Below are 18433 nucleotides of genomic sequence, written 5' to 3'. Positions count from 1 at the left end.
TTTTGATAAAAGATGCCCCGGATAAAGTCTGCATTTATTAAAGTTCCCTGGTTTGTAAAAAAATGAATTAATTAATTCAGACACAAATAAGAAAAGTAGTGAAAACTCTTCTTACAATCTAGAATGCACGTTTGCCCCAGTCAAAGGTTTTTGAATACTTAGTTTTGGGAACATTTCAAGCAGCCGACTGTAAAATAATAGGAATTAATTAAATCTTTTAAGACAACATGGGCTTAGTGAGTGAATCATTTCCCCTCCGTCATTTAAGTCCCGTTGGCACCAGATTAAGGCCGTTTCTCAATGTCGAGTAAACCTGCTGCAGAGCCACTATTTCCAGTATACTACGTCATCGAGTGGCGCCGAATGCTGAGCATTTAAACAGTCCTTCGGCGCCACTCGATGACGTAGTATACTTGAAATAGTGGCTCTGCAGCAGGCTTACTCGACATTGAGAAACGGCCACAGCCTGCCAAAGCCATTTCAAAACATGCGGCTTTATGGATGCAAATGTCAGCGAGAGGTTTTACATTTCAGGAATTTACTCAAACGTCCTCTTCCACTGCTTGAAATGTATCCAAAACTTACAGTGGTCCAAAAACTCAACTTGCTCTTAATACATTTTAACATAAAAGCAAAACATAAAAAGCCTAGAAAGTATTATTCCAGGCTACATCTATTTACAGTACATGATCGGTGGATTTTAAACATCCGAAAGGTTATTGACGTAAATAGACGAGTAGAAGAGAGGTGAATATGGCTGTACTGTTCCACTGTAATGCCCTGAAGTAGCTTAAGTTATTGGAAATGTCGTAGATAAAACGGTTTTGTGGGCCAAGAAAAGCCCTTCACAGAATCTGTCACATGATCAAAGATCTTTCGGCATTAAAAACATGATAAAGTACACTCCCTCTAGAAGGTGCACTCAAATATCCTCTCTCACGTGGATGGTGAATCTTAAAAAAAATAAAAGTGAGACGGCTGGGTCTGCACACGCTCCTGCACCTCCTCTTCGTCATTTGATAGACTCTAACGTTGGCCCAATTGATTGGTAATTTATTTTTTCGTTAGAAGAAATAAATTAATAAACAATGGCTGTCTATTGGTCTTCCAGCGGCGCACTTTAAAGAGAAGAGAACAAGGATGAAGAACAAGCAGAGGAGGAGGGGCAGACATTAAAACAGCAGAAAGAGTACACAAACAAACAAACAACATCTGGAGCTGAATGTTGTTTTCAAATTCAAGCTTTAATGCGTGTCGTCATATATTAGAGATTGTAAGTGATTTACGGATGTCTGCATTCTTTAATGTTCAACAAGCGCTTTATTTGTTCTCATACTGCCTGAGATGCAGCACCTCTTTTCACCCTCTGTTGGACCTAACTTGGGCCCAATCCCAAACCATGTCCTACCCCTACCCTTACACACCATCCTACACACTACCCCTACACACTACCCCTAAACACTACCCCTACACACTACCCTTACACACCATCCCTACACACTACCCCCTACACACTACCCCCTACACCCTACACCCTACCCCTACACACTACACCCTACACACTACCCCTACACACTACCCCTACACACTACCCCTACACACTACCCCCTACACCGTACACCCCTACCCCTAAACACTACACCCTACCCCTAAACACTACCCCTACACACTACACCCTACCCCTAAACACTACCCCTAAACACTACCCCTACACACGACACCCTACCCCTAAACACTACCCCCTACCCCTACACCCCTATACCCTACCCCTAAACCCTACCCCTAAACACTACCCCTACACACTACCCCTACCCTACACACACTACCCCTACCCTAGAAAAGCAGAACAGTTATTAATAGTTTTGACCGCAGAAAGAATGTTGTTTTTGAAACACAAACATTATGTATTAAAGCAGAATATTTACTTCTACATAAAGACATCACTGAAAACCCACCTGTTCAACACTGCATTCGACCACTGAACACCCCCCTCCCCCCTTTTCTGTTTATCTCTTTGTTTTGTTGTTGTTTTTATTCTCTGTCAAAGCGTCTTTGAGTTTTTAGAAAAGCGCTATAAAAGTCTCATGTATTATTATTATATCTGATGTTCTGTAAAGAACAAGTTCAGTTTCTCTCTCCTTTGTCTAATAGCGATGCCCATCCATCATAACCATCAAGTGTTTGGTGCTCTGGTGAGGAGGAGTGTCTGTTTTCTTTTTAGCCCGACTGACTATCGGCTCAGATTTCACCCGTGAGGATATCAGAAGTGTTTAACTCTGCCTCAGTGTCTCCTTCCTCTCCTGTTGTTAACTGTATGTGTAACAGTGGATTTAACTTACAGGTCTTGTTTATAACAACACTGCCCAAAGAATGTTTCCAACCCTGCATGTGGGAACTGATACTGTCTGCTGTACAGATGTCCTTCTACATGTGTTTATGTGTTCCCTTACAGTGCTCCATATTTAGCCTCGTAGCACCCCACTGTGTTTTTGTAGCGGGTGGACTCCTTCCGCAGGTCGGCGACTTCTGTGCGCAGAGCCGAGTTCTCGCGCTGCAGGAACGACGCTCTCACGGTGATCTGGTTCTCCTTTAACCTGCGGGCGTCACGGGAACGTTTGGCCGCCACGTTGTTCTTCTTCCTCCTGTGCCAGTACTTGTCGTCCTGGAGAAGAAAGAAGCAGCAGGTTGGACGGAGGAAAGAAAGACAACATGAGACCCCTCGATGCTTTTTGACCTCGACCTGGTTTTATAGCCTTGTGATGTTATTGTTATGTAAGCCCTAATCTGACCATCTTTTGTGATAACAAAAACATGAGTTCTTCTCAGAGGGACTGGGAAGGAGGAAACTGTGAGACAGCCTGGTTTCTGCTGTGTCTCCTTCCATTACACCAGCTCTGCAATCACAAGCCAAAGAAAATGATTGTTCCAGGCTTGTAATTTATCAGCTAAGTCTCAAATGCCTGTTGTCGTTTCCCCAGTTTGTATCAAGTGAATTGGCTGTTTAGAAGACAGTAAAGGTGTTGCATTACATTTCTTATTGAAAACATTGATGAATGTCAACCTCTGAAGATTCTTTCAACATGCTTTGAGGTTGGTCAAAAAAAGTCCTACAACATATTGCTTATACAGGGCTATTCAATTAGTTTGGAATGGGGCCGGTTGATGAAAATGATCCAAAGCAAGGAGCCGGGAAAAAGATGGCTTGAGATATGAGCAATCATATTAAGAGCTTCAGATACAGTAAATACTACAACAGCATAGTGGAGTGCATGTATTGTGTTTAAGTAAATCAAACAACATAGCCCCAAGGCCTTTAGAGATCTAAATGGCAAGTTCAGAACTCAGTAGGCCTACATGTGAAGCTAATTTAACCATCAACATCATTTCATTTGATTTCATTTGCGTGAATGATTAGATAATTTCACCTAGAGATGCAATAAATGACAGGAGTTGTCACTACAGTAGCTAGTAGGTGGGTTGTCACTACAGTAGCTAGTAGGTGGGTTGTCACTACAGTAGCTAGTAGGTGGGTTGTCACTACAGTAGCTAGTAGGTGGGTTGTCACTACAGTAGCTAGTAGGTGGGTTGTCACTACAGTAGCTAGTAGGTGGGTTGTCACTCCAGTAGCTAATAGGTGGGTTGTCACTACAGTAGCTAGTAGGTGGGTTGTCACTACAGTAGCTAGTAGGTGGGTTGTCACTACAGTAGCTAGTAGGTGGGTTGTCACTACAGTAGCTAGTTGGTGGGTTGTCACTACAGTAGCTAGTAGGCGAGTTGTCTCTACAGTAGCTAGTAGGTGGGTTGTCACTACAGTAGCTAGTAGGTGGGTTGTCACTACAGGAGCTAGTAGGTGGGTTGTCACTACAGTAGCTAATAGGTGGGTTGTCACTACAGTAGCTAGTAGGTGGGTTGTCACTACAGTAGCTAGTAGGTGGGTTGTCTCTACAGTAGCTAGTAGGTGGGTTGTCACTACAGTAGCTAGTTGGTGGGTTGTCACTACAGTAGCTAATAGGTGGGTTGTCACTACAGTAGCTAGTAGGTGGGTTGTCTCTACAGTAGCTAGTAGGTGGGTTGTCACTACAGGAGCTAGTAGGTGGGTTGTCACTACAGTAGCTAGTAGGTGGGTTGTCACTACAGTAGCTAGTAGGTGAGTTGTCACTACAGTAGCTAGTTGGTGGGTTGTCACTACAGTAGCTAGTTGGTGGGTTGTCACTACAGTAGCTAGTAGGTGGGTTGTCACTACAGTAGCTAGTAGGTGGGTTGTCACTACAGTAGCTAGTTGGTGGGTTGTCACTACAGTAGCTAGTAGGTGGGTTGTCACTACAGTAGCTAGTAGGTGGGTTGTCACTACAGTAGCTAGTAGGTGGGTTGTCACTACAGTAGCTAGTTGGTGGGTTGTCACTACAGTAGCTAATAGGTGGGTTGTCACTACAGTAGCTAGTAGGTGGGTTGTCTCTACAGTAGCTAGTAGGTGGGTTGTCACTACAGGAGCTAGTAGGTGGGTTGTCACTACAGTAGCTAGTAGGTGGGTTGTCACTACAGTAGCTAGTAGGTGAGTTGTCACTACAGTAGCTAGTAGGTGAGTTGTCACTACAGTAGCTAGTAGGTGAGTTGTCACTACAGTAGCTAGTAGGTGAGTTGTCACTACAGAAGCTAGTAGGTGGGTTGTCACTACAGTAGCTAGTAGGTGAGTTGTCACTACAGTAACTAGTAGGTGGGTTGTCACTACAGTAGCTAGTAGGTGGGTTGTCACTACAGTAGCTAGTAGGTGGGTTGTCACTACAGTAGCTAGTTGGTGGGTTGTCACTACAGTAGCTAATAGGTGGGTTGTCACTACAGAAGCTAGTAGGTGGGTTGTCACTACAGTAGCTAAGTAGGGTGGGTTGTCACTACAGTAGCTAGTAGGGGTGGGTTGTCACTACAGTAGCTAGTAGGTGGGTTGTCACTACAGTAGCTAGTAGGTGGGTTGTCACTAACAGTAGCTAGTTGGTGGGTTGTCACTACAGTAGCTAGTAGGTGGGTTTCACTACAGTAGCTAGTTGGTGGGTTGTCACTACAGTAGGTGAGTTGGTGGGTTGTCACTACAGTAGCTAGTAGGTGGGTTGTCACTACAGTAGCTAGTAGGTGGGTTGTCACTACAGCTAGCTAGTAGGTGGGTTGTCACTACAGTAGCTAGTAGGTGGGTTGTCACTACAGTAGCTAGTTGGTGGTTTGTCACTACATTAGCTAATAGGTGGGTTGTCACTACAGTAGCTAGTAGGTGAGTTGTCACTACAGTAGCTAGTAGGTGAGTTTGTCACTACAGTAGCTAGTAGTTGGGTGTCACTACAGTAGCTAGTAGGTGGGTTGTCCACTACAGTAGCTAGTAAGTGGGTTTGTCACTACAGTAGCTAGTAAGGTGGGTTGTCACTTACAGTAGCTAGTTGGTGGGTTGTCACTACAGTAGCTAGTAGGTGGGTTGTCACTACAGTAGCTAGTTGGTGGGTTGTCACTACAGTAGCTAATAGGTGGGTTGTCACTACAGTAGCTAGTAGGTGAGTTGTCACTACAGTAGCTAGTAGGTGAGTTGTCACTACAGTAGCTAGTAGGTGGGTTGTCACTACAGTAGCTAGTAGGTGGGTTGTCACTACAGTAGCTAGTAGGTGGGTTTGTCCACTACAGTAGCTAGTAGGTGGGTTGTCACTACAGTAGCTAGTAGGTGGGTTGTCACTACAGTAAGCTAGTAGGTGGGTTGTCACTACAGTAGCTAGTAGGTGGGATTAGTCACTACAAGTAGCTATAGGTGGGTTGTCACTACAGAGCTAGTAGGTGGGTTGTCACTACAGTAGCTAGTAGGTTGGTTGTCACTACAGTAGCTAGTAGGTGGGTTGTCACTACAGTAGCTAGTAGGTGGGTTGTCACTACAGTAGCTAGTTGGTGGGTGTCACTACAGTAGCTAGTTGGTGGGTTGTCACTACAGTAGCTAGTAGGTGGGTTGTCACTACAGTAGCTAGTAGGTGGGTTGTCCACTACAGTAGCTAGTTAGGTGGGTTGTCACTACAGTAGCTAGTTAGGTGGGTTGTCACTACAGTAGCTAAGTAGGTTGAGTTGTCACTACAGTAGCTAGTAGGTGAGTTGTCACTACAGTAGCTAGTAGGTGAGGTTGTCACTACAGTAGCTAGTAGGTGGGTTGTCACTACAGTAGCTAGTAGGTGGTTGTCAACCTACTAGCTAGTAGTGGGTTGTCACTACAGTAGCTAGTAGGTGGGGTTGTCACTACAGTAGCTAGTTGGGTGGGTTGTCACTACAGTAGCTAGTAGTGTGGGTTGTCACTACAGTAGCTAGTTGGTGGGTTGTCACTACAGTAGCTAATAGGTGGGTTTGTCACTACAGTAGCTAGTAGGTGAGTTGTCACTACAGTAGCTAGTAGGTGAGTTGTGTCACTACAGTAGCTAGTAAGTGGGTTGTCACTACAGTAGCTAGTAGGTGGGTTGTCACTACAGTAGCTAGTTGGTGGGTTGTCACTACAGTAGCTAGTAGGTGGGGTTGTCACTACAGTAGCTAGTTGGTGGGTTGTCCACTACAGTAGCTAATAGGTTGGGTTGTCACTACATAGCTAGTAGGTGGGTTGTCACTACAGTAGCTAGTTGGGGTTGTCACTACAGTAGTAGTAGGTGGGTTGTCACTACAGTAGCTAGTGGTGGGTTGTCACTACAGTAGCTAGTAGGTGGGTTGTCACTACAGTAGCTAGTTGGTGGGTTGTCACTACAGTAGCTAGTAGGTGGGTTGTCACTACAGTAGCTAGTTGGTGGGTTGTCACTACAGTAGCTAGTAGGTGGGTTGTCACTACAGTAGCTAGTTGGTGGGTTGTCACTACAGTAGCTAGTAGGTGGGTTGTCACTACAGTAGCTAGTAGGTGGGTTGTCACTACAGTAGCTAGTAGGTGGGTTGTCACTACAGTAGCTAGTAGGTGGGTTGTCACTACAGTAGCTAGTAGGTGGGTTGTCACTACAGTAGCTAGTAGGTGGGTTGTCACTACAGTAGCTAGTAGGTGGGTTGTCACTACAGTAGCTAGTAGGTGGGTTGTCACTACAGTAGCTATTAGGTGGGTTGTCACTACAGTAGCTAGTAGGTGGGTTGTCACTACAGTAGCTAGTAGGTGGGTTGTCACTACAGTAGCTAGTTGGTGGGTTGTCACTACAGTAGCTAGTAGGTGGGTTGTCACTACAGTAGCTAGTTGGTGGGTTGTCACTACAGTAGCTAGTAGGTGGGTTTGAAACCCAAGCCCCCCCCCCGAAGTTTTCAGGCATTGTCTTCCCCTCTATCTCTCAATTTAACACCCTTTCTGGAATAAAGGCACTCTAGCCCAAAAGATTACTTTTTAACATTATACTCATTATACTCAAAGGGCCAGTAAATATCACCCCTGTAGCCTTAAACCATTTATACATATTACATATTGATGCTTTTTCAAAAGTTACAGCATCAAGTAAAAATAGGAGCCAGTGTAAAGTATCTGCGGGACTGTTGTGTCCCTTGTCTTTCTCCCAGCATACCTTCTGTTCTTCAGGCACCAACACCTTCTTGGCCTTCTTGATCATGGGTTGTGGCTTGAGCTCGTCGTCAGTGAACTTGTGTTTGCGAGGGTCAAACAGCTCGCCTCCGGGAACGCTCGACAGCACCAGGTCAGTGGGGTCGGGCTCGTAGTTCATCTCCACCTCGATCTCATCGGGGTCAATAGGCTCGGGGGTCTCTCGGTCACTTTCAGTGGTCACCTCTGAGCAGATAGAAGGAGAACATGAGAACTGACAAAATAGACGGATGGAGATTAAGCTCCAGCGTCACATAATGGGTTTTTTAATATTTACAAAATGTTCCTTTCTGCAATAACACACAAGCGCGGACATTCAACATATAAAAGGCTTCAATTTACATTTGAAGTGCAAATTGTAGTCACATTTATAAAAAGTATGCACAAGCTGTTGGATTGACTACTTGAGTGCTAAAAAACAGTTCCTTGATGCTCGCACATTTAAATCTAAAATAACCCTAGCCCCTATTTCTAAACACTAGGACTTGTTGAGTCATCTTACTTAGCTTAAACAACTGGTTTTGACTATCTAATAACACACTAAGGGATAAATAAAACCTGCATCTCCTTCGTGTCTGATCCTCCAGGCTCCACTCACCTGCAGTCACATCACAGAGGATATCAGAGTCGCTCTTGGTGATGATCAGCATGTCCTCCCCACACGTGTCCAAGTCCTGAATGGGAAGCAGGGACAGTGAGGAAGCTGGAGCCTTTCCTTTCACCGTCTTCCCATCGGCCAGGCTGCTCTTTTGGGCGTCCACGTCGGGCAAGTTGGGGATGCCATTCTCTATGAGGAACTCCTCAAGGTCCATGTACTCCAGGTGGAAGTTTTCGCCATCATAGGGAATGGTTTTCTCCCAGATAGCCGGGGTCAGGGAGGCTGAAGGACCCATATCGCTGCATCCTCCATTAAGGTCAACATCGTTTCCCAGTAACAGCTTTTCCTTGTCTGTGTCTGAAACGCAGGAAAGATTCATATTTAGATATAAGAAACACAGGATTCACAGTCAGTTTGGTTTTCCTCCCTTTCCAGAAGACCCGTCAGGTACGAAATCCAACCATCAACCAGGTTTTTGTTGCACCTTTCCACAAGCCTGTTTTCAGGAATCAGGCTCGAAAATGACATTCCCAGAACAAATGACCATATCTTCACTTCTAAAAGGGGTAAATTAACAATATTTTTCCTCAAAGCAAGGATAAATCTGTGAGTTTGATGTAGAAAAGTCAGAATCAATATAGATTTTTTTATTTTAAAGTAAATTCAGATTGAACATAGTAACAAAATGTAAATGATAGTGTCCGTCCAAAAAAAAATGAAGACTTGAAAACCACCCTTGAATGATGGGATGGTTGACTAAAAGCTTTAGGAATCTAAACTATAACATATAATAAGTACCCTGTATCAAGATTGATGCAAAACAAGTGACATTTGACCTTTTTAGAGAGGTTTAGAAAAAAAAACCACTTCTGGGGTCATTTGGGTGGATTTTCCATATCTCTGGCCCCCCTCGGTCGATTTTGATGATTGACATCTCTTTCTAACCGTTAGAGCCAATGGAATCGAGGGGAAGTTCCTAAAGTCCATCTAAACATTACCCGTTGGTGAATGAGTGATGCGTAGCCAGCATGCCCAAAACCGGAAGCTCTCATACACTCTGGTAGCTCTCATAGCAACTATATATGAAAACTCCGTTATTGACATAAATATGAAGATGAATTATAATCATTTCAAAGTGACACAGACACATTGGATTAACCTTCAGCAGCGTTTTAATGCCATTGAACACAACTTTTGATCAGAAACAGCAAAAGGTAAGACATTTCTCCCGTGTTTCCTCCGTAAAGCTACGTGGTGTGATGTCTGGGTTTGCTTCCTGTGACGTCACTGTGGACTGACGGCTTCGGGCCTTGTAATATTGCACATGTGGTTTGGTTTGGGGGTGTTCCCCAAACCCGTTTTGTCTGTTGCTCCTGATTGTGTTCACCTGGTGCCCTGTGTTGTCTCCTCCCCCCTCACCTGTGTCTTGTTGATTGATTAGTGTGTGTGTATTTAGGCTCTGTTTTCCCTGTCAGTGGACAGGTAGTGTGTGGGAGATCCTTGTGGCTGCTAACTGTGTTCAGGGAGGACAGTCATATTGAGGCTGGTGACTATGTGCACATGAGAAATAAATGCCCACACCGGGTTATATTTGAACTCTGCCTCTGCCTCCTTGCTTGGCCGCTCAACGGTCAGTCTCACACTCCCCCTGGCGCGAGTTCTGATCGATCAGTGATGATACTTATATTTCTAGAATCTGTGGAATCTCAGCTTGCTAGCTGATATCTTGTTTGTGCAGATCCGTAATAAGGATATTTTACCTTGAGTTCTGTGCTAAGTGTGTTAGCATTTGTTCGCTCAGGGCTAATTCAGAGCCTTTGGTATTACCCTTGTGATTCGTTTAGCTAAAAATGGTTAATATTGTCTGATAGCGGAGTTTCTTCCCGTTAAGTGGGTATGACACATTCATGTTTCTTGCAAGATGTTGCATTTTGCCCGTTTCATCAGACTACCTTAATATCAGTTTTATATCGTTGTTCATATTCAAGGTCAGATTGTTGTTACTTCAAATTGGACCAATATAAAGTTCTACTTTAGGCTTAGCAGAGTCCCTATAAAACCAATGTACAGTGTATATTGTTACAGTATGGTGGTATTATGGGACCCCCATCCTCCTGCATGAGCCAAGGACTCAAACAGACATTTTCGTGATTGTTTAAATCTTTCTGAAGACTTTCTTTCGTCTCTTCCTCAGACTATTGCATCTTATTGTGCTGGTTTTGCATGTCTTTGTTATATTTCTAGTTATTTTGTGCCTGTTCTGTCTCAGTTAGGTAACTTTGTGGCATTTTAGTTGTCTCTTTTTAACTTCCTCACAGGAAATGTATTTAAGTTACAACAGAGGCTCGAGCCAACCTGCTTGGCCCTTTCTCACTGTAGTAATAAGACCATGCATATTGTATGAGCAATCTAAACTGTTAGATGGACTTCAAATGCGAGTTTAATGATCTTGCCAAGAGGTTTTTTTGGTCAACACAGCTTGGACTTAAAGACATAGGATATTCAAATCAAATCACGTTTTATTTATAAACGATTATTGGTCGAGCCAAAGTGCTGTACATAAAATAAAAATAGCCTACAGTAGAGACGCTTTACAGCAAATACAACAACACAGATTGTTCAGAATATCAGTATGAGAAAAAACGACACCCTCTATCCTTAGATTATATTATTAATATTAATGCATATGTTAGGTAAGTTACAGCAACGAATGTCAAGCACTTTCCTTCACATTTAAACTAGCTACTTGAACAAAACTTAAAATTAATTCAGTTTATTTATAGAGCGCTTTCAAGAGACTCAAATACACGTCTACATTAAAATGTGGATGCAAAATAAGTTTCTAAAACGTAAATGTAATTTATTTCAGAAACACTTTTTGTTATATTCCATGGAATGCTCTTAACATCCTGATAGCAATGAATATATTAAATGCTTTGACAATAAATACATAACACAAATCAATCCGTGGAAGCCGTGGCGCTGCACGACTAATCACCTGAGCCGGTGTTGTGCCGTAGATTGAAGCCCTGTTCGCGGGGACGCGCAAACGTGACGCCTCGCCTGTATTGAGCATAGACTGTATATATAAAGTATTGAGCGTTCGTCTAGTTTAATAAGCTTTTCTCTCTCTTTTGAATGATATATTTCCCATCAGATTAAACAGCAAACGGCTGAATAAATAATGTGCATACAATTGTGAGGAGGCTCGTTTTAAGGACACGTTTCAGATAGTCACAATCTTCGTATTGGAACAAACTTCCGTTTTTGAGTGCAGTCCCACTCTGCTATGTTCCTCCACAGAACAGACAATGACAGGATAATGTCATTTGTCAGTATAGTCCTATTTCTTAAAACCTTCTCTGTTGTTTAAGTGTCTGATAACCACGAATAGTAAGCAATGATATGACAGTAATGATATAACTGTCAGACACTGTGTTATTTTCAAGCAAGCCTAAAAGATAATGTGTTCAAACTGGCTTCACTCGCTTTAATTGCTCCTTTGACTGTAATGTTCCTCTGTGGTTTCATACTCAACACATGTTTGTATTGTAATGCCACTCATATTTTATTTTTTATTGTATTTTAAGGTGACAATGAATGCTTTGAAAGGTGCCCTAAAATAAAGTGTATTATTGATCTTATATCTGTGCCTATATCACACTATTAATGTTCCTTATTTTAGATCTGCACTGTTCTCTATAACATGTTCAGCAGAGCAGGTATTTCTCCTGCCAGATCTGGCACCCCCCCTACAAATTTGTCCAGGACAGTCACAACTTCACCACAATCACACTGGTGTTGCATGTTCCCCTCTAGTCTATGCTCACCAAAGCATTTAACTCTGGGCCCAGCAGTTCAAAAACTAAAGAGGAGGTTCCATATCCGGCAGTGCAGTTGTTAGAGCTGCCGGATTTTGAAGCGCCCCCTGTAATTTTGGCCAGGATAGTCACAATGTCATTGCAGATCTTCCCTATTGACACCAGGATTAACCTAGTCTAAAATAAGGAACATTAATAGTGTGAGAGAAAATGTAATGTAATGTAATAGAGGCACAGATATAAGATCAATAATACACTTTATTTTAGGGCACCTTTCAAAGCATTCAATGTCACTTTAAAATACAAAAAAAATAGTGGCATTACAATACAAACATGTGTTGAGTAGGAATATATAAAAATGATATTCAAAGGAGCAATTCAAGTGAGTGAAGCCAGTTTGAACACATTATCTTTTAGGCTTGATTGAAAATAACAGTGTCTGACATGATCATATATGTGATATCATTACTGTTATATCATTGCTTACTATTCGTGGTTATCAGACACTTAAACAACAGAGAAGGTTTTAAGAAATAGGACTATACTTACAAATCACATATTATCCTGTCATTGTCTGTTCTGTAGGAAGGAGGAATATAACAGAGTGGGACTGCACTCAAAAACGTAAGTTTATTCCAATATGAAGATTGTGACAGATCTGAGAAACGTGTCCTTAAAACGAGCCTCCTCACAATTGTATGCACATTATTTATTCAGCCGTTTGCTGTTTAATCTGATATATCACTCAAAAGAGAGAACAAAGCTTAGAAAAGGGTGAAAAAAAGCGTAGAAAACGGCGAACGCTCAATATAGGCGATGACGTCACCTTTGCGCGTCCCCGCGAATAGGGCTTCAATCCACGGCAAGGCTTCAATCCACGGCATAACACCGGCCCGGCTAAAATAACTGGATGGCACAAATGTATCTCGTGCCCTTATTGGTCATGTGCGCGTTCGTGTCATGGATGTATAATAAGAACTGGATACAGCGTGGGAGGCGGGGCCTCATTCATTCCTATGAGAGCTGCTCATTAGCGCATGATGATAAAATGGCCCAACTTTTGAGAGAGTGAAACGTCACAGATTACCCAGCATGCCTGAGAAGTACCCGTATGTGCGCTCATAGCGCATGCGCAACTTTAACCAAAATGCTCGTTCACATCAAGCACGTCAATTTGCGTACACGTAACAGCACCGTGCGTTCATGACAGCATGGTAATGGTTTGTTATTATGATCAGGGCTGCACATAACTGGTGCGCATGCGCACCTTCGCCAAAAAAAGAGCACCGTGTCATTTGAAAAAAGGCGCATTTGCGTACCAACATTGAGAGAGAAGGGAGAAGAGAAAAGAGAAAAGAGAGGAGAGAGAGAGAGAAATATATTTGCGAGTTGCATATGAACCATGATTTGAACTCAGGGCCGGTGTCAGTACCAGATATGTTCGGGCTACCAGATATGTTCGGGTGTATTTCCGTCGCATCCGTCATCCGTCATATTCGTCTACTCACCTCCCTCTGCTCCCAGCGCTCTGCTGCCACACACCGGCCGTCTGCGGAACTGCAGCCGGAGGAACTCGGGACAGCTTGTTATGTGTGAACGATCTAGATCTCTCCGCTTCCCCATAATGACCGCGAAATGTTCGTGTTATAATATTACTGCAATAATATTCCAGTGGTGGCTGCTTAAGGTTGTTTCTGGCTCGTTTGATCCAAACATTGTCCAAAGCTCAAAATGTATTGTAATAGATGTAAGAATTCTCAAAATGTACAATATGTTTTGATCCAACACAATATTCTGATTCAATCCATATATGTTAGGGTTTTTTTTAAACAACATTTTCACCACAATAAATAGACTGCCTTCTCTCCAGCTCACCGTACACAAAGGGGGGAAGGGCATCTGTATTAACGGGTCAGTATATAAGCACTCTAACAGCACCATAAATTACATTTAAACAACCACAAAAAAACAATTATTGTTTCCGATATTGATTTAACGAGATGCTGTTATAACATGGAAACGGCTTAATTAAAAAAAAATAAGCTTAAAAAATGTTTTATGAAGCACACTGGGTACAGCCCTGTAATACATGTGTTCCGTGTGTATATAGTCTTACGCAAGAAACACATAGCATGAACAGACTGCAACAAAACCAGTCTTACAAAACAGCCTTCTGCTAAACTGGTGCAGAAGCAAAGCATCTGCCTTAGATGAAGTTCACACAGAACTGTGGAAAAGGGAGAACATCTGTACTTGCTTTCAACGACATGATCAGGCTTATATATTATAAAAGTGTTGGCTAAAGTAACGCAGAATATATATATTTTTTAATTGTAAATAATTAGAAACATTATTTATGTGCACAAGTACACACACATAACAAGCTGTACCGAGTTCCTCCGGCTGCAGTTCCGCAGACGGCCGGTGTGTGGCAGCAGAGCGCTGGGAGCAGAGAGAGGTGAGTAGACGGATATGACGGTCTGTGGAGGCGCTGCGCTGGCAGCTCTGGGAGGGAAACATTTTTTTTGACCGTTGGCGCTCATCCTAATTTTCGGCCTTGATGTAACAATATTCATAATTAAGTAAATGTAACACCCTTTTCACCCCGGTTACACGTTTCATTTGCCCTGTACGATGGGCGCTGTAAGGGATGAAAATGGGGGATGTTGGCTTATCTGGCAACCGCAGCTCACAGCCAAAGTGCGAGTGAGAGAGTGAGAGAGGGAGGGTGCACCGGTACCAGCGCTGTTGTTATTAGCATCTGGTGCTAGCTGCTCTAACGGATATAAGAAGAAGATGTTTCTACAATAATGTGGAGGGAGAGTCCTCTCCAGTCAGACTGAGAGGCTGATAACTACAGCTCAGTGAGGTAAAGGACTCTTGAGTGTTTAGATAGTTCACTTTAGTCTAAGTTCAAACGGTTTGGTTACAATTTATGCAAACACATATTTCCAAGGCACTCCTTTATAATTATTGGGATAAACAGGTTTGAAATCATTCCAATGTATACTATAGGACAGTAACCAAAAATATCCTTTAAAACTGGAGAGATACAAAAAAATAAATAAATAAATGTTAAGGTAAAATAAGATATTAAAGAACATGAATAAAATAAGTTACATTAATTTGTTATTGGCTATGGTAGGTTATTGGTTATGTTCACATACTTATTTGATTACATCCACTTGTCTAAGATGACAACAGAGACTTTCGACCCAAAACCAGCTGTTGACTTGTGGATGCAAGCAGCTAATCGCAGACTCAACCAGAGAGAAAGTAGTAGACCTACATCATCAGCTACCATGTCTGACAGAGAGGAAGACAGTGAGGAGAACAGTCAGGAGGGGAGTGATGACAGCTTGTATTACTGGTCGTGCTAATGTTGTCTTGTGTTCACGTCTGCACGTGTGTTCTGTGTTCACCTCTGCACGTGTGTTCAGTGTTCACCTCTGCACGTGTGTTCTGTGTTCACCTCTGCACGTGTGTTCTGTGTTCACCTCTGCACGTGTGTTCTGTGTTCACCTCTGCACGTGTGTTCTGTGTTCACCTCTGCACGTGTGTTCTGTGTTCACCTCTGCACGTGTGTTCTGTGTTCACCTCTGCACGTGTGTTCTGTGTTCACCTCACGTGTGTGTTCAGTGCCCTGTGTCTGGCAAATAAAGTCAAGACCCCCTCAAAAGTAACAGTTTATTTCATTTTAAGGATGAGCACCAAGCAACATCTCCAGGTGCTCCTTTGAGAACCAGGGCAAAAAAGTTATGTGCACCCCTGATTATGATGGATTTGATATTAACGAGGCGGCAGTTAGCAGCTAGCGGCTAGCTAGTAATTATGCTAATGTACACATTAATCGTTATGTACTTATATTACGCTGTAACAGGATCTAGTGATATCCAACAGAGCTTCATTTAGCATGAAAGAATGATTGCACTGTATGTATATATATATATATATACACACATATATATATATATACAGTGCAATAAGCTTCTTAGTGAAATAATAAGCTACAGGGACGTTAATCTAACGTCGGTAATATTAACTTTATTTAATACAACATTTACGGTACAACATTTACATCATACAGCCCATGTAGTATAATATTTTACAAATGATGAATTACAGCAAACATGTGCAATATATCCATTATTACAGCTCCGTGGGCTGGCAGTAAGGCGATATGGGTCCGTTCTTATTGTGCATCCATGGGTAAAGATAAACGCATGTAGTGCTGAACACGTGACATGAACGTGCCGGGCGGCGCGGTCCCGTGGGTTAGATGCGCGTTCATAATGCAGACGGAAATAACTCTCAGAATAACGTTATTAGCACATTTTTACAACTTGAGGAACGAATGTTTTTAATAAGGGCTATACAAGTGTTCATACTGGGTTGTTTATTTAGTTAAAAAAAAATTATCCAACGAGTTACAGACCACTCTTTCCCAATGTAAGTCAATGGGAAAAAGTGTTTCCGGGCCCAGCAACCTAAAGGAAGTGTAGTACCGCCGTTTGGCCACAACGAATATTCTCATCAGACCGGCGCACTTCCTGGGGGTTTGGTTCGTGTGTGTTGGAGGAGGGGCTCTGTAAGGAAGTGGCAGATTTTGTATGGCTTCTCCAAAATGACATACCCCACCTTTAACTGTGACGGAACTTATAACCATCGACGGCTCCCTTGTCAGCCCCTCCACTCACATCCGTAACCTTGGCATCATCCTCGAGCCCACCCTCATTTTCCTCCCTCACGTCAACCAGGTCACCAAAAAAACGCTTTCTTCCATTTAAAGAACATCGCCCGCATCAGACCCTCCCTCTCATCGACTGCTGCCGAAACTCTGATCCATGCCTTTATAACATCCCGACTTGATTACTGCAGCAGCATACTTTTTGGATCACCTGCATTCATACTAAAACAACTTCAATATGACCAAAACTCAGCTGCCGGCTTGCTCACCTTCACCCGACGCTCCGACCACATCACCCTATCCTCCATGACCTCCACTGGCTCCCCATCAAACACCGCATTCACTTTCAAAGCCCTCAACAACCTTGCCCCTCCCCCCCTACCTCTGTGACTGTGACCTCATCCAACGACACAACCCCACCTGTCGCCTCAGGTCTGCTGAAGGTAACCTACCGCAGCCAGGGATGGCCATCTGGAGAATCAAAGGCCGGCACCGCCCTTAATTGTTTGTTTTTAACCGGCAATCCGGCATCATTTAAGTTGCGCTGACAGGCAACAGAGGTCCCCCCATTGACAATTAAGTATTTGGAACTATTTACGTGGGCTGGGCTGAGTGAGATTCCAGGGCTGATTGTTGCTGTCCCAGTCCGCCCGGCAGCCCATCAGGACACAGCTCTGGACCTGGGGTGACATGGCCTTCGCTGCAGCCTCCCCTCACTCCCTCAAAACTCACCTTTTCACTCTTGCCTTCAACTCCTAATCCACTAACCCCTCGCCCTTATTTCACCTAGTTTAGCACTTTATACTTTTGTTGTTATTTTTGTTTTACTTGCTTGTAAGCGCTTTGAGCACCAGGAAAAGCGCTTTATAAATGTAATGTATTATTATTATTACATTGTAAAAAAAAGTCATTAAAAAAAACACACGTTATGCATATATAAGAAGAAGAAGGCGTAGTTTACAGTGTAACAAAAAAAAGAGAGGCTTGTGTGAACACAATGTTCTAAACATATCGTGAACTCTCGTTTGGTTTGACCTAAAATCGCGCTAGCTTGGTGCTAATGCTACATAGTTAGGTCCTTCCTCTAAATCCGTTTACACGGAACCTACCGTCGTCGTAGTCCATAATATTCGGTGGAGGCATGTCCATTATCTGCTTCAACACCACGGGGAATGAACTCGTTGTCCCCGAAGCTGTTTCCAGCGTGATAATGATCGGTGTGTCTGACATGTTTCCCCCCTTGTTGTTAACGTTATCTACGGAGTAACTGACGACTCGGCGGTTAAATCCCGTTAGCTGGATAACGCTAGCTCCACATCCGGTTTAACAGCTGAAAAAAGGGTCTCTTTAATGTTTTATAATCCCGAAAATTGACGGTAAAATGTGGAAAGTCAAAACATCCCGTCTGCAGTGGAACACTCGGAAAACCAGACTGTGAAAAACCGGTTAGCGACTGTCGTCGTAAAAGGTATCCGCCTAGTGTTGTTGACTGGCCATCCGGGTATTTTCTTCATGAATATTAATGAGAAAGGAGCCAATGGAAGTTGTCACATGCCAGCTGGCTGAGATCTCATTGGTTGAGTTATATATACGTTTCCCAAAGACCAGACTATGCATTAAAATAAAAACGTGACCAAAGCTATAACGTTGATGTAATCAACCTGCAGCGGATTCAATAAAGGTAATGCATTGATCCTTGTCAATGTCAACCACTTAAGTTTGATCTACCACAGATGTGGGAGAAGTACTCAGACAAT

At 43.0% G+C, this 18433-nt stretch overlaps 1 protein-coding gene across 1 annotated transcript; it reads right to left on the bottom strand.

The window, feature by feature from the left end:
• Window positions 1-831: 831 nt before the first annotated feature.
• tefa (TEF transcription factor, PAR bZIP family member a) lies at window positions 832-18164 on the bottom strand. Its single transcript, XM_034233968.1, has 5 exons — window positions 17786-18164; window positions 8169-8525; window positions 7536-7756; window positions 2451-2662; window positions 832-1118 (listed from the first exon to the last, which is right to left on the bottom strand). The coding sequence occupies exons 1-5, from the start codon at window positions 17904-17906 to the stop codon at window positions 1097-1099; spliced, it is 933 nt and encodes a 310-aa protein (XP_034089859.1). The 5' UTR covers window positions 17907-18164; the 3' UTR covers window positions 832-1096.
• Between the last annotated feature and the right edge of the window lie 269 nt (window positions 18165-18433).

Source organism: Gymnodraco acuticeps, unplaced genomic scaffold, assembly GCF_902827175.1.
Source record: "Gymnodraco acuticeps unplaced genomic scaffold, fGymAcu1.1, whole genome shotgun sequence".
In the NCBI taxonomy this organism is placed as follows: domain Eukaryota; kingdom Metazoa; phylum Chordata; class Actinopteri; order Perciformes; family Bathydraconidae; genus Gymnodraco; species Gymnodraco acuticeps.
This window is presented reverse-complemented; position numbering and strand designations above follow the sequence as displayed.